The sequence below is a fragment of the Ranitomeya imitator genome, chromosome 3 (assembly GCF_032444005.1).
Source record: "Ranitomeya imitator isolate aRanImi1 chromosome 3, aRanImi1.pri, whole genome shotgun sequence".
In the NCBI taxonomy this organism is placed as follows: Eukaryota; Metazoa; Chordata; class Amphibia; order Anura; family Dendrobatidae; genus Ranitomeya; species Ranitomeya imitator.
In genome coordinates this window covers 680,038,275-680,065,169 of record NC_091284.1, presented here as the reverse complement: position 1 = coordinate 680,065,169, position 26,895 = coordinate 680,038,275, and the positions used below count along the sequence as shown (strand labels likewise).

The following is a 26,895-nucleotide window of genomic DNA, read 5'->3' as shown; positions in this document are numbered from 1 at the left end:
GCCCCTCTACAGAGCCCTGTCCAGCATCACTAGCCCTGTACGGCCCCTCTACAAAGCCCTGTCCGGCCCCTCTACAGAGTCCTGTCCTGCATCACTAGCCCTATCCGGCCCCTCTAAAGAGCCCTGTCCCGCATCACTAGCCCTTTCCGGCCCCTCTACACAACCCTGTCCCGCATCACTAGCCCTTTCCGGCCCCTCTACACAACCCTGTCCCGCATCACTAGCCCTTTCCGGCCCCTCTACACAACCCTGTCCCGCATTACTAGCCCTGTCCAGCCTCACTAGACCCGTCCGGCCCCTCTACAGAGCCCTGTCCAGCTTCACTAGCCCTTTCCTGCATCACTAGCCCTATCCGGCCCCTCTAAAGAGCCCTGTCCCGCAGCACTAGCCCTTTCCGGCCCCTCTACACAGCCCTGTCCCGCATCACTAGCCCTGTCCAGCCTCACTAGACCCATCCGGCCCCTCTACAGAGCCCTGTCCAGCTTCACTAGCCCTTTCCTGCATCACTAGCCCTATCCGGCCCCTCTAAAGAGCCCTGTTCCGCAGCACTAGCCCTTTCCGGCCCCTCTACACAGCCCTGTCCCGCATCACTAGCCCTGTCCAGCCTCACTAGCCCCGTCCGGCCCCTCTACAGAGCCCTGTCCTGCTTCACTAGCCCTGTCCTGCATCACTAGTTGTGTGACGCTCGGAGCCGCCACACACACATCCACCACCTGAGGCCGCGGCGGCCGCTATGATGATCAGTATGATGAGCAGAGCGCTGTTGCACACGAATCTACCGCTCGATCCGTTCCCCGCTCGTCTGCTCCTGTCTGACCAGCAGTTCTTGCTCTGCGCTCGTCTTCCTTCCCTGTCGCCTGGCAGCTGCCCCGGAAGTTGTCGCCGGGGCCGGTTCAGCTCCGGTAAAGTCGCCGCCGGACACCGCGGGCCCCGTAGCGGGCGGCAGGAAGACTCCACGGCTCAGCGTTGGTAGAGTAGCAGGGCGTGAATGAAGCTCCTGGAGGAGAAGCCCAGGAAGGTGAGCGGAGCACCCGGCAGCCAGGACATTAGTCTCTGTTTTCATTAACCCATTCGCTGCGTGTGACCGCTGAGCCGGCCGTCGGCGTGCGATCTGGGGGCGGTGGTGGTCGGCAGCTGTGTTGTGTCTGGCAGTCCTGGATGGTGCGGAGCCATGATGTCTGCCCTTATACCGGGCAGCAACCTGTGGCCCTGAGCCCCTGTCCTCACATGACTCCGCGCACTCGGGCGCCCCCTCTACATATGGCCCAGGGTGGTACTGCAGGGGGTGAGGGTGCTGCTGGCCCTCCTGGAGCATTGGGGTCAGTTGTGTGCTGTCCGGTGTCTGATGAGACGTTCTGCACCGTCCGTCCCAAGCTGCCATTGCTCATACGTCCTATCAGGGGATATGGATGTTATAGGGGCGGCAGCGGTCAGGTTGGACCCCTCTCTAGCTGGTCACTTTTGCACCTTTGCTCCGTGCTAGCAGATGATCCCCCGTGGGGGGAGAGACGTCTGTGGACACTTATTAGATGGGGGTCGTCTCCATGCTGTACGTGCCATCCCGACAATGCCGCTCACATGCTGCACCCAGGGGTCCCGACCGTCCCCCGCAGGCTCAGGCAGACCGCACTCATCTATGCAAAAATCTGCCCGAGACTCATCAGTGTTCTTCATCAGAGTTTGGGCTTTGTTCCCGCACGTTTTCTTGGATTAAAAAAATGGAGGTTTTTCATCCGAGCGCTGTTGGATCTTTTTTTTTTCACGGACCCATAGATTTGTATTGGAGAGTTTGATTTGAGAGTGGGAACATGTCGGTGACTCCGTGACCACTTGGTCAGCAATAATACCTGGACGAGTGAAGAGCCCCATAGACCATAATAGGATGTACCAAACATCAGCTCCCCACCAGTGTGTGGAGGACTCCGAGCTCGCACAGACATCGGCCTGGACCCTCACACTTCTGAACACCAAATTAGGCCGGGATCCCACATACACGAGATACAACCGAGTCTCGCAGGTGAAAACCCAGCTGTGGCGCCGGCACTCCGGAGCGGAGCGTACAGCCGCACAGCAATACATGGCGCCGCACGCTCCGCTCCCGAGTGCCAGCGCCAGAGGAGGGATTTCACCTGCGAGACTCGGCCGTATCTCGTGTATGTGTGATCCCGGCCTTAGAAAGAGTCCAGCAGTGCGGAGAGGGTCCCAGGAGACTTCATGTTTATTCCATCATCTCTAGGTAATGTTCTATCCGAGAAAAGCTCAGCACTAGTACGAGGAAACACTGGCTCCGGTGTGAGCCCTGAGCCGGGAAGGGGTATCCTACCTACGGTCACACATCGGTGTGCGGTCTCTTTATTTTATTTGGCAGAACATGGACTTAGAGATTCAGTGACACATACACGCACACACACCAATTTAAATTTAGTTTTTTTTCTCTCCAGTCCTCGAGACTCAGAGCATGAACTATTCTCATCCGCTTTGCTTCTCAGACTCGGCCATTAGTTTAAGAATATATATAAAACAAATTAAAGGGAACCTGTCATCAGAAATACCACTATAAACCTGCAGATATGGGGTTAATCTGCAGTCTAAAATCGTTCTGATGCTTCCCGGCACAGATGAGAAAGAAATAAAAACTGAAGCAACTCGGAGACAGAGCAAGTGACGCATGAGAGAAACCTGGTCAGTGTCTCACAGATGTGTAAATGCAGCCTTAAAAGTTATCTATCGATAAAATAGGTGATAACTTAGTCATCTGTAGGGGTCCGACAAGTGGAGCCCCCACCGAACCAGAGAGTGATCTCCGCACTAATGCTCCATTCATTGTCTATGGAGCCTTCGGAGATGGCGGAGTACTGCACTTGGCTTTTCCGAAAGTACCAGTTAGGCCGGTTTCACACGTCCGTTTATTTCCGGTACCAGAGATGTCTGTGTGTGTTTACTACGTGTGGCAAGCGTCTGCCACATCAGTACCACACGACCGGCCGCCAGGGAAGAAGCGCTACAGTAAGCGCTGTTCCCCGGCGGCTGGTGCTGAAGCCGGCTCTCATCATTCTCTCCTGCTCTGCCGGCGAGCAGAGGAGAATGCTGAGCATTATATTAAAGTCTGATCGACAGCAGGTGGTGGCTTTTGCGACTCTTACCCCCATCATCCGACACCTGCTGCCACTAATAACAGTGACAGCAGGAGCGGATGATCGGGGTATTCCACAGCCGCCGGCTGCGATCTAAGGAAATAAATGAATGAAAAATCGGGGGGAACCCACTTCGGGTTTTTCATTCATTTATTTCCTTAGATCGCAGCTGGCGACTATGGAATATCCCGATCATCCGCACCTACTGTCACTGTTATTAGTGGCAGCAGGTGTCGGATGATGGGGGTAAGAGTCGCAAAAGCCACCACCTGCTGTCGATCAGACTTTAATATAATGCTCAGCATTCTCCTCTGCTCGCCGGCAGAGCAGGAGAGAATGATGAGAGCCGGCTTCAGCACCAGCCGCCGGGGAACAGCGCTTACAGTAGCACTTCTTCCCTGGGACCGATGCGCGTCACACAGAGGACATCGATGTGTGTTCTCTGTGCACGTGTGCTGAACGTTTTGCCGTCCGTGCTGACAGTTACAAACGGACATGTCAGTGTGTTTTGCCCACGGACACACAGTCCATGGAAACACACTGACATGCACAGACCCATTTATTGGAATAGGTCTACGTGTGTACGTGTCTCCGGTATGTGTGAAAACTGTCACCACACGTACCGGAGACAGACGTATGAAAGAGGCCTAATAGTGTGGACTTGTGATGTGCGTGTCCGGTCACTGCTGCATGCTGACAGCACTCTGAAAGCGCCATTCTTGGGATCGGTGCGAGCGAGGTTGGGTGCACTTCCATTGATCAGCAAAATATGATTTATCCTTTGGATCGGAGATAACTTATACATGTGCGAAGAAGCCTTTAATGATCTTCATACAGTTAGGATTATTTTGGTCAATTTATTTATACTTCCCAAACCACAGGTGGCATGATTCAGAGGCTTGCAGTCAGGTATACTTCCTCTACAACGCCTGACGTTTTTGGGAAAGTATGTTTTAAAGATCCATCCAAGGACAGACCGATATTCCACATGGCACCCACTGAGATGGTCATATAAAGATTACATTGTCCGGTTCAGAGACTTTTTATTGCAGTTGAGCACTTTAATGGGTCTTGGTGATGGACGCCCTTTTAGAGTCAGGCAGCGTTAGTCCACGTGGAGTGGGTGCCATTACGTTCACCCTAGGGTGCCAACCTCCGCTGTTGGGTACGGAAACTGTGGACTATTTTCTGTTCCCTTAGATTTCTCTGATAAATATATGTATCTTTGTCCATAGATGGGACTATGTGTGACCATGACCTGATCTACTCACCTTTATGTTGATTAATGTTTGAGCTTTTAAGATTAAATACAATAAAAGCTACATTTTATAGGTTCTGTTTTTCTCCTGGTTTTTAACCTATCAGACCTTGTTTGTTCTCTTCTTTTCCCCCCCCCCCGCTCTAGGTGATTGACTGGTCTTTTGCTGGTCACACTCACTGGGGAGACCTGTCAATCACATCAAGCTACATTGGGAAAAGATCAGTAAGGCATATATTTTATGCAATGCTGCAATCATACAGCCAGACCCTGATTCCTATGGTTGGGGCGGCAGGACTCCGATGACAGGTTCCCTTTAAACCGTACCATTCATTTTATTATTGATGTCTGATATCTAGAGCTCCCTCCAGTCCTTAGAATGAAGAGGTGTTCCCTGCCACCCCGGTGGCCTGAGTGCTGAAGCTTCTTTATTGTCAGGTTTAGTCGGGGTCCCAGACGGTGGGTACCCAGTGATAATTAAATGATGTCATATGTTGGCGAAATGACATCACTTCCTGAGATGGGAATATCCTTTTTCGTATATGAGAAAGGGGCCGGTCCTCTGCCAAGTCACAGAGGTGTGTGCCGATGCTCCGTCTCCTCTGGCAGTGTAGCCACATGGATATTTTGCTTTCTTTTGGTTGTATGACTTTAGGCTGTAGCCATTGATTTTTGCAGTAACCAGGAGCACATGTTATTCACCGTGATACTTTATAATATTAACTGTTTTACACTATTTTGTGAATATAATATGAATGGAATTCAGAAACAATCTTGCGTACCGTAAAACGTGTCCGAGAAGAAAGAACGGAGCAGATGGAGGTGTTGAGAAAATATTTCCTTCAAGTATAATCCATGGTCTTTCTGGGTTTAGGAGTCCAGAGGACAGTCCTATTTAGAGATTGACATTAATCTCTGTATGCACAATCATCCCGGAACATAAGTCACTGAAAAGGGTCACGCATAGGACTCCTGAGCCAGAATGAAGCGGGGGATATTGGAAGATGTACCATCTTTTCCCCACAAAACTATATAGCAATATGCTCAGTTACTAAAGCTCCATAACCTGCTGCCTGCAGGTGAGACTGTCCCACAGACACTTTAGAGCCCTATTCTTGAGGTCAATGATGGGTCCAGTGGTGGAAACCCTTAACTATTAGCAAATAGTCACACATCCTATAGATCAGTGGTCTCAAACGTGGTCCCTGCCAGCGCAGTCCACAGGAGGGCTGTTGACGTTGTGTGTCAGGGCGCAGGGTGTCTCTTTCCCGCGTTGCAGGAACGCTGGTGGTAGATGAATATGGAGACGTTTTTCACCTCTTCACAAAATCTGCTGAACACATATGGCGCAATGATGGCAGAGCCAGTACCATCGTCAGCGGAAATTCAGGAAAATGTGAATAACAGACATTTCCTTTTTTCTTTGCAATTCTTCTCCCTCCACCCCTATTATCACTAACGCAAAAATTATTGGAAGTGGGAATACCCTTAGTCTCACTGCCTTATGATGCTGCTGGCCGTACGGCGAGGGTAATGTCTACAGCCACAAACCTCTCTGCTACCATGGTCTTGCCGCTTCTTCATCTACACTTGCTCCAAAAAATTGAAATTCTTTTATTTATTTTTGCAAACACTCGGTCCGCAAATAAACACGAGCTTAGGACTGCTTGTTAGATTACATTTGGGACGTGTTCGATCCTTGAAAACACCGATGGAGACATTCAGGGTCCGTTCTTCACTAGCGCAGATCGGGCATCTGCGCTAGCGGGATTGCCAAACGCAATCCCTTTTTGGACATTGCGTTAGCGCAAGCCGTTAGCATATCCGCTAAACGGATTGCACGAACGCAATGTGAACCTAGCCTAAGAGACACTGATGTCTGAATGACGCCTTAGACAGGGAAAGCGCATGTAACAGACGTAGGGTCTTTGTCATAACTTCGTCTTCGACAGGAGAATCCGTTGTGCGTTATTTTCTTTTACATCACCATGATGCACATTACAAACTTTTTTTTTTTTTTGTGGGGTTGCCGTTATGCGTTTTCACTTTTTTTTTCCGTCTCCATTGTTTCAATAAGCAGCATTTAAAGGCAAGCAGTGGGTGTTGCCTTTCTCCCATAGACTCCTCTGTTGCCTGTTTTTTTAAAGGCCAGAAAAATGCTCGTCAAAAATGTATGGGGAAAAAACGCAAATTTTTTTTCCCATTTTTTTTTTTTTTTTTTAAATAAGTCAGTAGGGGAAATCTATAATACACTACTGCAATTTTTGTGGTGTTTTTTCCTTGACCTTTCGATGTGACTTTTTTAATGCATTTTCCATTGGGCTTTTTTTTTTTTAAAAAAAAGGAAAAACAAATGTTTTTAATTAAAAAATAAATATGTTGTAGGCTTGAATCACACATGCAGTTTTGACAGGCAAGGCTTTCTTTAAAATATATAGTACATTGTCTGGATATTGTTGTAAAACCTCTATATGATGCTCAGCACTGATAGTGCCTTTCCAATTGTGTAAGCTCCTATCCCAGTATGTAGGAGGTGTAGTCGTAATAATATTAGCATACACCTCAAATAGAAATGTAGGTGTGATGCTTGTAAATGTCACTTCTGTGACGCAAGGCTGGGAAGTCAAGAGGTCCGGGGTCAAATACCAAGAGAGTTTGTCATAAACAAAGGGGAAAGACAATGGAGTAAACAGGTATTAGTCCGGGGGCAGGTCTTTCGGGCCGCGCATGCGTGCAGGCGCAGTAAACAAGACATCAAGTGATGTCAGTGGTCGGGCAGCGTGAACTGTGCATGCCCAAGGCAGAATATGGCCGCGCAGGCGCCTGGACAACTGAATAACGCGGAGGAGGCCCTTCTCGCAGAGTGACGGCTGTGTTGTCTGGATGAGGGGGGAAAGACCTGCTCCCCGGACGATTTGAAGGTATGAGGGACCAAATTCAAAAGCGATTATTTCTGCAGTGCAACGAACAATAACTAAAAGAGCCACCTTGTCAGAATGCAGCATTAGTGCTGCACAAGATGGCTCTTTTAGTTACTAACGCCTGGGGGGGTGACAGGTTCCGTTTAAAGGGTCGACATTGACTGTTAGGATCGCTACTTCCAATAGGTGGCACTAGAGTTCTAGTCCTCTTCCTCTCTGAAGACACAATTTGAACCGCATATATGAATTATTTCTGTACAAAACTTCTTTCTTTTCTTATTTCAGAGATATCAATCAAAAATGGAAATTGAAGACTATAATGGCCGATCTTATATGTCTGGTATGTGCAAATTATTTCTAACAAATTTATCCCAGGATTTTTGCTTTGATTATTTTTTCTAATCTTTGCCTTTAGAGGCGTAACTTTTCTTATTATTTCTTTTGATGGAAGTATATTGGGGAATGTTTTAGAGGGTCGAGTTGTATTTTTCAGTTTTTGCATGATTTTAGTGTACATAACATAAAGCTTTTATTATCTAATTGAGGGAGAAAATGGGAATAATTTTTTCTTTTGTATGATTTTCATCATACAATATAAATGGCATTCTTTGATTTTTCTGTAACCAGTTTTCGCTATAAATGCCTGATCCTTTTGTTCCTAGCATAGGCGCTCGCTCACACTGGGGTATAACACGACCGAGTGCTATCGATGTTTTATCGGATAGCACTTGGCTCAATGTTATTCTATGGGGCAGTGCAGATCTGCGTTTTTTTTTTTTTTGTCTTGTGCTGATTCTCGTGAGAAAACAAATGCAGCATGCTGCGGGTGCATCTGATGATCGGATCATGCGCACCCGGACAAGTCTATGGGTGCGTGGTAAACATCGGACTGCACTCAGATGTCACCCCAGTGCATGTTGATTACCGCAGGCACAGAGACAATGGAGAAAGTAAGTTCTCCGTCTTCTTCACACCTGTGGCAATTCTCTCCTGTGATGGAATCTGATCACACTAAGGTGACATTAGGATCACACTCCGACAGAGACATTAGTATAATCAGTCCTATTCTCTCACATGAGCGTACCCGAACACATGCATGCTTTGGCCATCCGAGCGTGCAGAGGTATATATGGAGGTCAGGAGAGATGGCTGAAGGAGGCACAAACAAACACAGATATAACGAATGCAATAAAAAAACAAGGTTAATTTTATGGTGAAATGTATGATCACAAAGCCGGATACAGTACATTATGCCAACACTAAAAATGGGAACAGTTCCCACGGGAGGAAACCCAACATCCACAAACTGTTTCTTTGGGAATATTCTTTACTTTTTTCACTTCTAAGATTTGTTCCCAATTTTTTTTTTTTTCTTATGAAAAAAAGTAAATTAAAATCTCTAAAGTTAGTAAAGATACGATCAGCAAAATGGTGACTTCCTGATTCAGTTCAAATTATTTTAAAGTCTCCTAATTTGTTCCATTGAGATTGGTGCTTTTTTCCTTGATTATAAAGTACATAGACCCAGATATTCCCATCTCGGCCATCCTTTTCTGGATTTTTTTTTCAGTACAATATATGTTACAGGGAAGGATGTCATTCAAATCGCCAACTTATCCCATAAAAGAACAAGCCCTCATACAGCTATGCCAATGGGAGAATAAACCACAAATAATGAAAATTGGCCATGTCAGGAAGATCTGTGTATAGAAGGCGTTTATGGGCCATCCTGCATAGGTGCCACAGACCGGAAAACCCAATTAATCCCAGTATAAACCTCGATGTTTTACAAAAAACATTTTGCACCTCCGTTTGTTACCATTTTCAAGAAGTTTCTTTGCTGCTTATGAATAGATTTCAATGGCAGCAAACTGGTAGCTTCCTAGTCCTCTCTTTATCAAAAGTGGATATAAGCCACTGTGAGAACACATACAACGCAATGTGGAATCCACGGCAGAAATCGGAGTGTGTCCACCCAACGCAGTTACTTTGCGGGGACCACCTTAATAGCCTGTTATTGAAGAAGTTTTAAAGGCAACCTGTCACCCCCAAAATCGAAGGTGAGCTAAGCCCACCAGCATCAGGGGCTTATCTACAGCATTCTGGAATACTGTAGATGAGCCCCCGATGTTACCTGAAAGATAAGAAAAAGACGTTAGATTATACTCACCCAGGGGCGGTCCTGCTGTGGTCCGGTCCGCTGGGCGTCGCGGTCCGGTCCGGGGCCTACCATATTCTTACGATGATGTATTTTTCTTTTATTCCTGTCGCGGCTCCGGCGCAGGCGTACTTTATCTCCCTGTTGAGGGCAGAGCAAAGTACTGCAGTGCGCAGGCGCCGGGCCTCTGTGAACCTTTCCCGGCGCACTGCAGTACTTTGCTCTGCCCTCAACAGGGAGATAAAGTACGCCTGCGCCGGAGCCGCGGCAGGAAGACAAGAAGAGGACGTAATCGTAAGAAGATGGAAGGCCCTGGACCGTGACGCCCATCGGACCGGACCGCACCTGGGTGAGTATAATATACCGTAACCTCTTTTTCTCATCTTTCAGGATACATCGGGGGCTTATCTACATCATTACAGAATGCTGTAGATAAGCCCCTGATGCTGTTGGGCTTAGCTCACCTTCGATTTTGGGGGTGACAGGTTCCCTTTAAATCTACTGTGAAGAACATGGCCTAAGAAGTGTTTGGCCACAGGCTGCCTCCTGTCTTTCCCTAGTACATGCTCAGCCTTTGCTACAGCTGTGGGATGAATGAGGTTACCTATTTCTAGAGGATTGTGAAGGCTTGTTGGCTGTAATGTTTGTTTTGTGAGAGTGAATCCTTTGGTATTTTTGATAACATCAGTTGCTTGTATAGTACGTGACATAGTGCATACAGGTATAACCCCCATCATTGCATCACCGCTTCATTATCACGTGCTGTGCGGACATCAGTCATCTGCAAAGCTCAGAGCAACTCTGAGAGAACTTGGATACAGTTACTTAATGGCTAACAGGTAGGAAGAAAAGGCAAAAAAAGCATCGTGGATTTTATTAGGTGGACAATTAGTTGTTAGTGTCCCTTTTTTCCATGAAGGTTGTAGAAATCCTAGCACACGCTGCGGGCACAACCTCATTCACACCCATTTTTATAGTTTTCAGGGTCAGGAATTTATGTAACAAGTGTCTTGCATGTAAATACTCTATACGCTGGGTGGATTTGCGTGCTATGTAATATGGCACCAGCTAAGTTAATGATATTTTACAAATCTCATTTCAAAAACCTGACCTGCACATCCAAACATAGAGTCAGTGTGAACAGGTGCTGAACCTAGAGTCGCCAATTCGTATATAGTTAAGTAAATAAGGCAGCACACTGCAGCGCTAGAACATACAAACTTGAAATACGAAATTTGAACTGCATTACTGCACTAGAAATATGAAAAATGAGAGCGTTTAGCGCATAAAAATGGCCAATTTTATGTGTACCTGGTAGCCCCTTTACGGCATCTCTCTACCAGGTACACATAAAATTGGCCATTTTTATAGGTTTTTGAAATGTATTCTCTAGCCTTCTGATCGTGCACTCCGCCTCCTAGCCTACAGGTGTTTTAATTACAGCAGGTCCAATACCCCTCCACAGAGAGAGAGAATTTCAGTCTAGGAAGAGGTTTCACATGTACCCATTCAGATGGAGACGTTTATTCTCAGCGAGGTAAGGCAAGCGTAGGACCTGGTATAAGAGAGATGCCGTAAAGGGGCTACCAGGTACACATAAAATTGGCCATTTTTATGCGCTAAACGCTCTAATTTTTCATATTTCTAGTGCAGTAATGCAGTTCAAATTTCGTATTTCAAGTTTGTATGTTCTAGCGCTGCAGTGTGCTGCCTTATTTACTTAACTATTTTACAAATCTCATCTGCACATTATGGAAGTATTTGCCCACATAGATTGACCCGCTGTGCGGCTTTTAAAAGCAGCAATATGTCAAGTCTCTGTGCAGAATTAATTGCGGGCTTCACTCTTGTAATGCAAAGGGGAGAAATTATCATCAAAATAGCAACCAAAATCCGCCATTACCACGTGCAGATTTCCATGCGGAAGATTAGATTACAGAAAGGATAATTTGCATCAAATCCCCAGTCTGTGCAGTTGGCCTAAGTGGTCATTATCTGGGGCTTATGTATGTCCACTGACTGTCTAGTGCTCAGGTTTTGTACCAGGTGTCTGGTGCTCAGCCTGACCTCACTCCTATCATTACTTGTGTATTAGAAGGAGTCTGTCAGCAGGCTTTTGCTACCTCACCTGAAAGCAGCATGATGTAGAGAGAGACCCTGAGTCCAGCAATGTATCACTTAGGTTACTGGGTGCAGTCGTTCTCACACAATCGTAGTTCTTAGATTTAGCAATACAGCAGAGCTGAGAAAGCTGCCCCTGCTCACACCAGGATGTGTATATACAATGTCCATAGTCAGTGAGCTGCTTATCACAGGAGGGATGTGTTGGACTAGCATGCACGCACTGCTGAGGCCCAGCAATCTCCTGGTGCAAAAACAATCATTGTAAGCAAACAAAACCATGGAGCTTGATAAGAGAGGCATCACTGAAATCTGTGTTTTAAGGTACCTTCACACTAAACGACGCTGCAGCGATCCAGACAACGATCCGGATCGCTGCAGCGTCGCTGTTTGGTCGCTGGAGAGCTGTCACACAGACAGCTCTCCAGCGACTAACGATGCCGGTAACCAGGGTAAACATCGGGTTACTAAGCGCAGGGCCGCGCTTAGTAACCCGATGTTTACCCTGGTTACCATCCTAAAAGTAAATAAAACAAACACTACATACTTACCTTCCGCTGTCTGTCCCCGGCGCTGTGCTTCTCTGTACTGGCTGTGAGCACAGCGGCCGGAAAGCAGAGCGGTGACGTCACGGCTCTGCTTTCCGGCCGCTGTGCTCACAGTGAGTGCAGGAAAGCAGAGCGCCGGAGGACAGACAGCGGAAGGTAAGTATGAAGCGTTTGTTTTATTTACTTTTAGGATGGTAACCAGGGTAAACATCGGGTTACTAAGCGCGGCACTGCGCTTAGTAACCCGATGTTTACCCTCGTTACCAGCGAAGACATCGCTGAATCGGTGTCACACACGCCGATTCAGCTATGTCAGCGGGAGATCCAACGACCAAATAAAGTTCTGGCCTTCTAGCCCCGACCAACGACATCACAGCAGGATTCTGATCGCTGCTGCCTGTCACACTGAACGATATCGCTAGCCAGGACGCTGCAACGTCACGGATCGCTAGCTATGTCATTTAGTGTGAAGGTACCTATAGCCTTTACATCATGTGGTCTTCAGATTACATAGCACAAACCTGCTGACAGATTCCCTTTAACAATGTTTTTCTTTACACTGCAGCAGGAGACTCATCTCTGGAAAAGGATTTCTCCGAAGCATTGATTGGACCCACTGTCAGCACACCAAACAGCAGACACTCGTCCCCAAGGCGCTCACTTAGTGGTAAGTGTATTACCTTAGCCACAATAATCATTTTTATTCACAGTATATAGCGCCAACATATTCCGCAGCGCTTTACAAGAGGGGACATGTACAGACAATAAATTCAATACAAGGTGAGACAGTGTAAACAGTTACTTTAGGAGTGAGGGTCCTGCTCGCAAGCTTACAATCGGAGGGGGGACACAGTAGGTGAAAAGTGCTTGTTATATCCGGTCCAGCCATTCTAATAAATAGGCATTTTCGTATAAAGCTGCATGATCCGCTCATCAGCCGGCGTGTTTAAGTGCAATTATCGAGTGCAGTTACCATGTGCATGGAAGCTGTGGAGACAGATGAATAGGAGGGAGCAGATTCTGAATAATGTTTAGAAGGAGGGAACAGGGGAGAGTTACATGGGGGCTAGTTCACAGTTGGGTGGTTTGGGGTAATGCATTCCAGAGAACTGGCGCAGCACGGGAGAGGTCTTGGAGATGGAGGTGAGAGGTTCAGATTATAGAGGATGTCTTAGGTCAGTTTGAGAACAGAGGGCGATAGACAGAGATGAGGGAGGAAATGTAGGGTGGTGCAGACCTGTGGAGGGCTTTGTGGGCGAGAGATATGAGTTCATATTATATTGTATAGCCATAAGTATTAAGGTAGGATAGTCCTCACTTTTTAACTGGCAAATACTTCCAGTTTCTGGCAACCGGAAGCTGCAGCATATCAGGAAATGCATATTGTCTCAATTCTGCAGCATCCGCAGCATTAATATTATGCTTCTTTCTTACCCATTATCTGAGGATTTAATACATTGAAAATACCATACATTTTGACTTTCCAGTTGTTATTGAATGTAATGTTGCTACTGTAAACTACAATAGAAATATATTTCATGGCCCATGCTCTACTACTCTTAATTAACCTCTTTCATCACGGACCTTTACATCATCATCAGAGCACACCACACAATGCTATAATATAGTGTAAGGTAAGTAGAAAATGGGGCACTCACCACTGTGCGTTAAAATAAGACTTATTTGTGGTTCCAAAAAGCTTGTGGAGACAACATGGCTGACAGCTGTTTGCACGTAAGTCATGCTTCCTCCCAGCCAACTCCGGTTGGATCAGGGGAAAGTGTGACTTACACGCGAAACGCCTCTCCTCAACGTTGTCTCCACAATCTCTGGAACCACAAATAAATCTTATTTTCACGTGATGGTGGTGAGTGCCCCATTTTCTCCTTTATTACTATTGGACTATTTCCTGGTGATCACCATCTAGTTAGTTTTATCAGTGTGCGTGCCCTAAAAACACATTTCTTCAGACTGGTCTACCACCTCAACGAATTTATCTAACTACCCCCGTTTTGTCATTTTAACATTTTCAATACCAGGCCCCTCGTATCATCTGTTCCCACACCTTTTATGCATTTATTAGCCCTCTGTCTGTACTTTTACACATACTCGTTGGGTACCGGCTCATGCAGCATTACACTAACACCCGATTTATTACATTGATGGCCGGACCATACAATACAAGTAATTGTTACCGTCCACCTGTCGTGTCTCCCCTATTTCCTCTTAGATTGTCAGCTTGTGAGCAGGGCCCTCATTCCTCTTGGGTTCTGTTGACTTATGTGATTATTATTATTATGGTCTTTACAAATTCCCCTCTAAAATGTAAAGTGCTGCAGAATATGTTGGCACTGTAGAAATAAAATTATTATCGCGCACATCATGTAAATGGAGGCAATGCGAGATCCCTGTTTTTCTACAACTAGTCGTTTACAGTAATGTGTATTTATTTTTGGTTTTTCCTTCACAGCAAACTCTATAAAAGTAGAAATGTACAGTGATGATGAATCTCACCGTCTTCTCAACCATGAAGACCGACTAAGTGAGAAAGACGATGGGGCCATGCCTGATGACTCGCTGGTCGAGCCACTTGGGTACTGCGATGGCCCTGGCCAGGATCCCCATTCTCCAGGAGGCATCCGCCTCCCCAATGGCAAGCTGAAGTGTGACATTTGTGGGATGGTCTGCATTGGCCCGAATGTGCTGATGGTGCATAAAAGAAGCCACACGGGTGAGCCTGATTACATGGAATAAAGTCACTGCCAGCTGGTTAGGAGCCTTTTTTTCCCACAATATTTTTTTGTACTAGTCATGAATATTTTGACACTAAATACATGAACATGGGAGTAATTAAAAAAAACAAACCTATAAAAATAAAAAAGTGGTGTGAATTTATGAATACAGAGGGTTAGAGCAGCCGTGTCTGGAGAGGATGGTTATCAGACCAGCTGCCATGGTGCCGCTCAGCCTAGAAGTGACGGGATCCGATACCCGCGTGCGATGTGTCCGCACTGCATTGTCCTATGTTTGCAGCAGTCTGTACTCTGATGTAGGCAGGCCTTGTAGAGAAGTGGTCAGAGACTGATGGGCCTTAGCTCCATGTGGCAATGAGATACTAACCAGCTTGCTGTTGTGTTGCAGCGCTCAGCGGGGACTTTATGTTTGATGCTGTTTCAGGTGAGCGGCCATTTCACTGTAACCAGTGTGGTGCCTCCTTTACCCAGAAGGGGAACCTCTTGCGGCACATCAAACTGCATTCGGGTGAGAAGCCTTTCAAGTGCCCCTTCTGTAACTACGCTTGCCGTCGGCGGGACGCATTAACAGGTCACCTGCGCACCCACGCTGGTGAGTGTGCCTGAACTATTGACTACACACTGTCCTCAATTCCTTCACCCTCCACTATCACATTGGTTCTAGCATCCAGAGGTGTTCACAGTGTGCCGTCATATTGGCGTTCATTTGGCTGGTATAATTTATTAGAACTGTGTGTGTGATGTTCTCAACAGTACATGTGTTTTCTGTATTAAGTGTTTTTAAAGGGGTTTTTTCTCCCTCACAATTATTTCTTCAGTAAAAATGTGTATTTAGTTTACAGATCAAGAATAATTAATCATATTTACCATTTACAAGGTTAGAAAATCCATCGACGATCATATTTCCTTGCCTATTATGGCATTATTTTATCTTTATGAAAATACAGAGAGTAGAACGGCACTAGAGTAGAACGTCTCCAAGCAGTCAGGACTATTAGCAGACAGCTGTGTATACAGGCGCCACAATCAGTATGGGAACCGGTGCTCTGCATAAATATCCAACAAGAAATCCATCAACAGCAGAGAAGAAGAAAATATGCGGCACTCACCCCAGGATAACTGGGAAGATTGTGGTCTTTATTGGAGAAAAATGCAAGTTACATCCATCAGGACATCAGGTATATAAGAGGGTGCGGTATAGGAGCTCGGACGACGGCCGTTTCGCACATACAGGTGCTTCGACGGGTCCGGATAGTAGATTACAACACGTCATTTCCTTTTAAAGGATATCTGACGTATAATAAAGAACGTGATCTGAATAAACTAATCAATGTGCACAAACTGTGAAAGTGATAATGCATATAAATAATACATATAAATAATCTACATTGCAGACTGACATATATCTGAAGAATATATTAATCTAATAATCATAGTGTTATTTACGAGAATCATCCGGAATATCAATTATTACACTAACCAAGACTATTGCCTATAAGGAATTTACAAGAATACAGACATATCAAGACGGTCATTTAGACCAATAGGTCCTTGTGCATTTGCATTAAGGATCCATTTGGCTTCTTTTTGTAATAGAATCCTATTTTGATCTCCTCCCTTTTGCGGGTATGGGACTATTTCAATGCCGGCAAAGCAAAGTAAGTCTGGGTTAGCGTTATGTTTTTCTCTAACGTGCTGAATTAATCTTAAGCACCCTTTTCCTGACCTAATAGAGTTATAATGCTCTTTAAAACGCACAATCAACGGTCTGATTGTCTTGCCTATGTAGAAATATCGGCACGGGCAAAACAAAACATAAATCACAAACTTGCTTTTACAAGAGATAAAATCTGTCACGACATGAGTGATAGAACCTATCTGCAGTGGATTATTAGTAACATGTAAGCTGCAAAATCTACAGCTGCCGCATTTATGATTGCCGGCTGGAGGAGTATAAGTGAGCCAAGTTTTACTGGGTGCGGTAATTCTATTATGCACTAATAAGTCTGACAGGTTGTGAGCACGTCTATATGTAAATCTTGGGGTATATTTATTAAAAGAAGCCAGGTCTTTATCTGTCTGCAGAATGTGCCAGTTTTTACGGACTGAGGCATGAATTACTTTGTCCAAATTGCTATGTCTAAAACAAAAAGAAAAACTATTAATATCTTCATTATCTGACCGAGATTTATTATTTCTTTTTCTTTGTAAGAAATTTTGTTGAGTACATTTGCTAATTCGGGTTTCAGCTTCCTGTAATATTTTTATAGGGTAACCTCGCATAACTAAACGAGATTTTAATTCATTAATTTTCTCATTAAATATCTTATTATTATTATTAATTTTCCGCAATCTCACCATCTGACTATAAGGCAAACCCTTTTTTGTATGGAGCGGGTGAGCGCTCTCAAAATGCAGGATATTATTAGTTGCTGTTTCTTTTCTAAACACCTTGGTCAATATGTCTCCCTCAACGATTTCTATTTTAACATCTAGATATTCAAGGTTATCATATCCAAAACACGAAGTAAATTTCATATTGAAATCATTCGAAGTATTCAAATGTTCAACGAAGTTATTAAATTCTGTTTCAGTACCATCCCATATTATCATGATGTCATCCACGAATCTAGTATAGAAACGAATGTGCTTAATAAACGGGTTATTAATGTTATTAACATAAATTTCCTCAAACATTGCTAAAAACAAATTAGCATATGTACATGAAGTGGGCGTACCCATTGCAGTTCCAGTAACTTGAGTGTACCATTTATTCATGAATTTGAATGAATTATTAGATAAAATAAAATCCAAACTTTCCAATATGAATGATATGATATCTGAATCCACACCTCTTTTTATTAGAATAATGTGAATTGCTTGTATGCCTTTCTCTTTTGGAATACGGGTATATAAATTCACTACATCTATAGATGCTAGGGCAAATGTAGGTTGCCAATTTATTTCCTTAAGAGCTACCACCAGATCGCCTGAGTCCTTTATATATGATGGAATAGAGTATAACAATGGTTTTAATAACCAATCAATATATTGGGATAAACTTTCAGTAACTGAGTTTATACCAGAAATTATAGGGCGACCTGGTGGTTCTCTCAAGTCTTTGTGAATTTTAGGTATGCTATACCAGTATGGAAATTGTGGATGTTCAGGTAAAAGGCTTTCAGCTCTTTTTCTAGGCAATACTCCTTTTTCAACATATTTCTTTAATAACGATCTTAATTTTACTACATATTTATGTGTGGGATTGCTTGGAAGTACTTCATAAGTTGACCGGTCATTCAATTGGGACAAGGCTTCTGCTATATAATAATCTCTGTCCAAAATAACAATGTTGCCCCCCTTTATCGGCTCTCCTGATAACGACATCGTCCCAATTTTGCAATTCTTTTAGAGCAGACAGCTCTTTGTTACTCAAGTTTTTACTAGGAGTTTTATACAATATTGCTTCCACGTCTTTGATAACTAAATCTTGGAACAAATCTATGACGTTACCAGGAGAGACGGGGGGGGGGATGAACCGCGATTTTATGCCACCCATAAATGGTTTTCTCATGGGGACACCCACTGGATCGGTGGATTGAGCTTCAAATGAATCATTCAACCCGAATAATAAATCTGTGTCATCCCTATCATTATCGGCTTCTGGTGGACATATCATAAAGCCTAAAGGTCCTATCATATTCTCTGATGGTCTCGTGGGGCACATATCTGTTTGGGGATCACATCTATTTATTGCCGATTTTTTATCCTTCTGATAATATTTATAAAGATGGAGTTTTCTTATACCCTTGAATAAATCAATTTTAAAGGTGGTTAAATCGAATGATTCTGGGAGACAATAATTTAGACCTTTTGATAATAAAGAAATATGCTCGGTATTTAATGTTCTTCTAGACAAGTTCACTATCTGTAGATCATCTTTATGGCTTTTAACTGTAGGATTATCTTCTTCTATAATTGTCCCACTTATTTCCTCCAAGAGACCTGCTTGCGTTTTTTCTTTGCGGTTGCGCTTTCCTCTCCCTCGTCTGATTTTTCCTCTAAAGGGGATATTCCATCAGATTTGCGCGGAGTGATGAGATTAATATCACCTATATCTTCTGCTGCACTTGAATCAGAATCGGTAATCCATCCATCTTGTCTCTTTTTCTTATGGGTCTTACCAGCTTTAAAATTGCGATTTTTATTATAGAATGACGATTGTTTTTTATTTTTATTCCATTTAAATACTATCCCCATGTCGTAATCATTCTTATCTCTTAAGAATTTTTCTTTCTTTTGTTGTTTAATTTCAATCTGTAATAGAGTTAGTTTTCTTTCCATTTTATTGATAAAGCTTTTATTATGCGAATCCGTTACTCGAGTTGAAAGTTCATTTTTGGCTTTTTCTAGTTCTTTGCAAAGCTGTGTATACTCCTTTTCATTCTGAGAAATAACCAAGAGCAACAAACTACGGGAACATTGCAAATGGATTTTTTCCCACTCTTCTTGAAACAATATGTCATTTTGAAATTGGGAAATCTCTTTAAACACACGCAAACCTCTTGGTACTCGATTACAGTCTATATATGATTTAAGTGACTTGATAGTCCAAAACAAACGCATTTCCTTTTCGGCAAGCGTATAAATCTTGGTTTCCAAGCTTTTGGTGCTGATTACTTGAAGCTCATCTTTCAGATTGCAGTCTGCAAAAAACTCCACCGCACCCTCTCGACCTGCTAAAATACCATGTTTCTCCACACCTGTATGATCACTAGCGTCCATATTTTCATCCATATTCTCAGGCAAAAGTCCTTAGTAATTTGAGATTAAATATCAATCTCTACGACGTCTCAATCACTCTGTGCTCAGTTCAATAATAGTGGTAGATGAATAATTATGAAAATACAGAGAGTAGAACGGCACTAGAGTAGAACGTCTCCAAGCAGTCAGGACTATTAGCAGACAGCTGTGTATACAGGCGCCACAATCCGTATGGGAACCGGTGCTCTGCATAAATATCCAACAAGAAATCCATCAACAGCAGAGAAGAAGAAAATATGCGGCACTCACCCCAGGATAACTGTGAAGATTGTGGTCTTTATTGGAGAAAAATGCAAGTTACATCCATCAGGACATCAGGTATATACGAGGGTGCGGTATAGGAGCTCGGACGACGGCCGTTTCGCACACACAGGTGCTTCGACGGGTCCGGATAGTAGATTACAACACGTCATTTCCTTTTAAAGGATATCTGACGTATAATAAAGAACGTGATCTGAATAAACTAATCAATGTGCACAAACTGTGAAAGTGATAATGCATATAAATAATACATATAAATAATCTACATTGCAGACTGACATATATCTGAAGAATATATTAATCTAATAATCATAGTGTTATTTACGAGAATCATCCGGAATATCAATTATAACACTAACCAAGACTATTGCCTATAAGGAATTTACAAGAATACAGACATATCAAGATGGTCATTTAGACCAATAGGTCCTTGTGCATTTGCATTAAGGATCCATTTGGCTTCTTTTTGTAATAGAATCCTACCGTCTTGATATGTCTGTATTCTTGTAAATTCCTTATAGGCAATAGTCTTGGTTAGTGTTATAATTGATATTCCGGATGATTCTCGTAAATAACACTATGATTATTAGATTAATATATTCTTCAGATATGTCAGTCTGCAATGTAGATTATTTATATGTATTATTTATATGCATTATCACTTTCACAGTTTGTGCACATTGATTAGTTTATTCAGATCACGTTCTTTATTATACGTCAGATATCCTTTAAAAGGAAATGACGTGTTGTAATCTACTATCCGGACCCGTCGAAGCACCTGTGTGTGCGAAACGGCCGTCGTCCGAGCTCCTATAGCGCACCCTCGTATATACCTGATGTCCTGATGGATGTAACTTGCATTTTTCTCCAATAAAGACCACAATCTTCACAGTTATCCTGGGGTGAGTGCCGCATATTTTCTTCTTCTCTGCTGTTGATGGATTTCTTGTTGGATATTTATGCAGAGCACCGGTTCCCATACTGATTGTGGCGCCTGTATACACAGCTGTCTGCTAATAGTCCTGACTGCTTGGAGACGTTCTACTCTAGTGCCGTTCTACTCTCTGTATTTTCATAATTATTCATCTACCACTATTATTGAACTGAGCACAGAGTGATTGAGACGTCGTAGAGATTGATATTTAATCTCAAATTACTAAGGACTTTTGCCTGAGAATATGGATGAAAATATGGACGCTAGTGATCATACAGGTGTGGAGAAACAAGGTATTTTAGCAGGTCGAGAGGGTGCGGTGGAGTTTTTTGCAGACTGCAATCTGAAAGATGAGCTTCAAGTAATCAGCACCAAAAGCTTGGAAACCAAGATTTATACGCTTGCCGAAAAGGAAATGCGTTTGTTTTGGACTATCAAGTCACTTAAATCATATATAGACTGTAATCGAGTACCAAGAGGTTTGCGTGTGTTTAAAGAGATTTCCCAATTTCAAAATGACATATTGTTTCAAGAAGAGTGGGAAAAAATCCATTTGCAATGTTCCCGTAGTTTGTTGCTCTTGGTTATTTCTCAGAATGAAAAGGAGTATACACAGCTTTGCAAAGAACTAGAAAAAGCCAAAAATGAACTTTCAACTCGAGTAACGGATTCGCATAATAAAAGCTTTATCAATAAAATGGAAAGAAAACTAACTCTATTACAGATTGAAATTAAACAACAAAAGAAAGAAAAATTCTTAAGAGATAAGAATGATTACGACATGGGGATAGTATTTAAATGGAATAAAAATAAAAAACAATCGTCATTCTATAATAAAAATCGCAATTTTAAAGCTGGTAAGACCCATAAGAAAAAGAGACAAGATGGATGGATTACCGATTCTGATTCAAGTGCAGCAGAAGATATAGGTGATATTAATCTCATCACTCCGCGCAAATCTGATGGAATATCCCCTTTAGAGGAAAAATCAGACGAGGGAGAGGAAAGCGCAACCGCAAAGAAAAAACGCAAGCAGGTCTCTTGGAGGAAATAAGTGGGACAATTATAGAAGAAGATAATCCTACAGTTAAAAGCCATAAAGATGATCTACAGATAGTGAACTTGTCTAGAAGAACATTAAATACCGAGCATATTTCTTTATTATCAAAAGGTCTAAATTATTGTCTCCCAGAATCATTCGATTTAACCACCTTTAAAATTGATTTATTCAAGGGTATAAGAAAACTCCATCTTTATAAATATTATCAGAAGGATAAAAAATCGGCAATAAATAGATGTGATCCCCAAACAGATATGTGCCCCACGAGACCATCAGAGAATATGATAGGACCTTTAGGCTTTATGATATGTCCACCAGAAGCCGATAATGATAGGGATGACACAGATTTATTATTCGGGTTGAATGATTCATTTGAAGCTCAATCCACCGATCCAGTGGGTGTCCCCATGAGAAAACCATTTATGGGTGGCATAAAATCGCGGTTCATCCCCCCCCCGTCTCTCCTGGTAACGTCATAGATTTGTTCCAAGATTTAGTTATCAAAGACGTGGAAGCAATATTGTATAAAACTCCTAGTAAAAACTTGAGTAACAAAGAGCTGTCTGCTCTAAAAGAATTGCAAAATTGGGACGATGTCGTTATCAGGAGAGCCGATAAAGGGGGGCAACATTGTTATTTTGGACAGAGATTATTATATAGCAGAAGCCTTGTCCCAATTGAATGACCGGTCAACTTATGAAGTACTTCCAAGCAATCCCACACATAAATATGTAGTAAAATTAAGATCGTTATTAAAGAAATATGTTGAAAAAGGAGTATTGCCTAGAAAAAGAGCTGAAAGCCTTTTACCTGAACATCCACAATTTCCATACTGGTATAGCATACCTAAAATTCACTAAGACTTGAGAGAACCACCAGGTCGCCCTATAATTTCTGGTATAAACTCAGTTACTGAAAGTTTATCCCAATATATTGATTGGTTATTAAAACCATTGTTATACTCTATTCCATCATATATAAAGGACTCAGGCGATCTGGTGGTAGCTCTTAAGGAAATAAATTGGCAACCTACATTTGCCCTAGCATCTATAGATGTAGTGAATTTATATACCCGTATTCCAAAAGAGAAAGGCATACAAGCAATTCACATTATTCTAATAAAAAGAGGTGTGGATTCAGATATCATATCATTCATATTGGAAAGTTTGGATTTTATTTTATCTAATAATTCATTCAAATTCATGAATAAATGGTACACTCAAGTTACTGGAACTGCAATGGGTACGCCCACTTCATGTACATATGCTAATTTGTTTTTAGCAATGTTTGAGGAAATTTATGTTAATAACATTAATAACCCGTTTATTAAGCACATTCGTTTCTATACTAGATTCGTGGATGACATCATGATAATATGGGATGGTACTGAAACAGAATTTAATAACTTCGTTGAACATTTGAATATTTCGAATGATTTCAATATGAAATTTACTTCGTGTTTTGGATATGATAACCTTGAATATCTAGATGTTAAAATAGAAATCGTTGAGGGAGACATATTGACCAAGGTGTTTAGAAAAGAAACAGCAACTAATAATATCCTGCATTTTGAGAGCGCTCACCCGCTCCATACAAAAAAGGGTTTGCCTTATAGTCAGATGGTGAGATTGCGGAAAATTAATAATAATAATAAGATATTTAATGAGAAAATTAATGAATTAAAATCTCGTTTAGTTATGCGAGGTTACCCTATAAAAATATTACAGGAAGCTGAAACCCGAATTAGCAAATGTACTCAACAAAATTTCTTACAAAGAAAAAGAAATAATAAATCTCGGTCAGGTAATGAAGATATTAATAGTTTTTCTTTTTGTTTTAGACATAGCAATTTGGACAAAGTAATTCATGCCTCAGTCCGTAAAAACTGGCACATTCTGCAGACAGATAAAGACCTGGCTTCTTTTAATAAATATACCCCAAGATTTACATATAGACGTGCTCACAACCTGTCAGACTTATTAGTGCATAATAGAATTACCGCACCCAGTAAAACTTGGCTCACTTATACTCCTCCAGCCGGCAATCATAAATGCGGCAGCTGTAGATTTTGCAGCTTACATGTTACTAATAATCCACTGCAGATAGGTTCTATCACTCATGTCGTGACAGATTTTATCTCTTGTAAAAGCAAGTTTGTGATTTATGTTTTTTTTTTTTTAAATTCGTTTATTAATTACAGGACAGATCATACACACATTTGCTTGTATACATCATTATCCATTAGTTAGTTATAGAAAATTACCATACATAGCCGTGTATAAAATATTATAAAGATAATAAACTGTGTATGTTAATCAGTAACATCTTATTTAAACCTTAACTACATTAACTTCTAATAAAGCCTCCAAAACTAACATAACATAGTGCCTCTTGCAGGAGAGTTCTAAATAGACTCCGCCCTGTGAGTAAATAGTGTCCGCATAATCGTACACCCTTTTTATACGTATACTGAGTTATTTTGATCTAAACAGTATGGCCGGATGAGTTCCATCTTCCCCATATCTTCTCAAATTTGGCTGGACAACCCCTGTTTTGATATAGCGTCCGCTCATATGGAATAATTGAGTTCACTAAGTCAATCCATGCCCTAAGAGATGGACAGGAACCTCCCATCCAACGCATTGCTAACACCTTTCGTGCCATAAATAGCGATTCTCTCAGAAAGATTCCCGTGTGGTGATCCCATGTCTCTGCCTCCCATACCCCAAACAGGCATACCAGTGGCTCAAGTGGAACAGGGATCGACACCAAGGATGTCAATAGTACCGTTACCTCTTTCCAAAATTGAAAAACAACAGGACATTTCCAGATCATATGAATGAAATCTGCGTCACTGGAATGACACCTCAAGCAGTCTGATGAATGAAGATGGCCCATTTTAAATAGACGAGTCGGGGTCAAATAGGATTGATATATAATATACAGTTGGGTCATCCTATTATTGATTGATGGGGAGACCCTAGTCGGGGATTCCAAGATTTCATCCCATTCTTCTCCTAGTGTATCTGGAAGTAGCCTCCCCCATTTTCCCTTAATTAAATCTAAGGTGGATTCTTCGCCTATGGATAACATATAGGTATATAAAGAAGAGATGAGTCCCTGAGGCCCTTGTGATTTGAGAATTCCTATTAATGGTAAAGTTGAAATAGTTCTACCTGCACCCGTATGCCGTACATATGATTGGAAAGCAGATCTTAATTGTAAATAACGGAAAAATTGAGATCTCGGTATATTGTGAGTATTTTGTAATTGTTCAAAAGAAACAAAAATTCCTTGGCTATGTATATCACTCACTGTGAGGACACCATACGATATCCAAAATTCAGTAGATGGATGGCCTAATAATCCCGGGAAATAGCTATTGTTCCACAATGGCATTTCGGCTGCTATATCAACAGATTTTGTAACTTTTTTAATTTGCCTCCATATCGAACGGGCCAATCGGAGCAAAGGAAGCAAACGAGGGACAGTAATTTTCTCCATTTCCAAAAAGCCCAGCGGGCAATCAATCTGAGCTGAATGTAATACATGGCTTTCAGAGTTGGGAAGAGACTCCCCGGGCATCCATTTATTTATCATTTTTGCCTGCCCAGCAAGGTAGTACAGATAGAAGTCCGGCAAGGCAGCCCCACCCCCCTGTTTGGGTCTCTGTAGAATGGATAATTTAAGTCTAGGCCTAGCTTTCCCCCATATGAAGGATGTGGTAAGGGAATTCAGGGTTGCAAAGAAAGATTTAGGTATTAAAACGGCACTATGTTGAAGACAATAGCTCAATTTTGGGAGTAATATCATTTTGATCAGGTTAATACGACCAGCCACAGATAGCGGGAGCTTGTCCCAGGTAGCAAATTTAGATTTAACCACGTCCAATAGTGGATATATATTGAGATGCAAATCTTGGTGACTGCATTGAGACATATGTATTCCAAGGTATTTAAAATTGGAGACAATGGGCAGCAGCGAGAGGGTTTCAAGGCATGGCATTGGGGTATGGGAGAGAGGCATCAAAGCAGATTTATCCCAATTTATATATAGACCAGAAAATGTACTAAATTTATCAATCATCGTTATTACTTTTGGCAATGTATCTTCTGTCTGGTCCATAAACACCACCATATCGTCTGCATAAAGACCAATAATGTCCACCCGGTCAGCAATATGTATCCCTTTAATGTCTACAGAGGACCTCATCCGTATTGCCAGGGCTTCTATAGCCAAGGCAAATAGAGCTGGGGAGAGAGGGCATCCCTGGCGAGTTCCCCTATGTAAGGAAAATGGTGCAGATACAGAACCGTTTACCACCATACGTGCCCCAGGTTTCGCATATAGTGTACCTATCCCTCTTAGAAATTTATTCCCAAACCCATATTTCCGTAAGCATGCAGTTAAAAAGGACCACTCAAGGGAGTCAAAAGCCTTAGCTGCATCCAACGAAGCTAATGCCCACTTATTGTCTGGCTCTAATGAACTATATTGAATGACCGATTGCACTCTTCTAATATTAATAGAGGTATTTTTCCCGGGCATAAAGCCAGTTTGATCTGGGTGTATGAGATCTAGTATGATCGCATTCAATCTAGTAGCCAGAATTTTAGTGAAAATTTTGTAGTCCACATTCACTAAAGAAATTGGTCTATATGATCCACAATCCAGAGGATCCTTCCCCTCCTTCCTAAGCACAATAATATTAGCATCATAAAACGATTCGGGTACCGATTCTCCCTCCCATATTCCCCTTAGTACCTTCAGCAATATAGGTGCTAATTTATCACGATATTTTCTATAAAATTCAATGGGAAATCCATCAGGTCCCGGGGCTTTCCCGGTGGCCATATCTGCTATAGCATGTTCTACCTCTTCCAGAGTAAATTCAGCCTCCATAAGAGCTCGTTGGGATGGACT

At 42.5% G+C, this 26,895-nt stretch overlaps 1 protein-coding gene across 3 annotated transcripts in view; it reads left to right on the top strand.

Annotated features, from left to right (window-relative positions):
• The first annotated feature begins 837 nt into the window (after positions 1 to 837).
• IKZF4 (IKAROS family zinc finger 4) overlaps positions 838 to 26,895 on the top strand; it is a 60,337-nt gene continuing 34,279 nt past the window's right edge. For 2 of the 3 annotated variants that reach the window (XM_069758414.1, XM_069758415.1), the window contains exons 1-5: positions 838 to 1,018; positions 7,599 to 7,653; positions 12,706 to 12,807; positions 14,611 to 14,871; positions 15,318 to 15,485. In XM_069758414.1, the coding sequence (XP_069614515.1) occupies positions 989 to 1,018; positions 7,599 to 7,653; positions 12,706 to 12,807; positions 14,611 to 14,871; positions 15,318 to 15,485 (616 nt within the window). In that variant the 5' untranslated portion in view covers positions 838 to 988. Of the gene's footprint in view, positions 1,019 to 7,598; positions 7,654 to 12,705; positions 12,808 to 14,610; positions 14,872 to 15,281; positions 15,486 to 26,895 lie in introns of all 3 variants that reach the window. The other variant, XM_069758413.1, reaches the window with a different exon arrangement.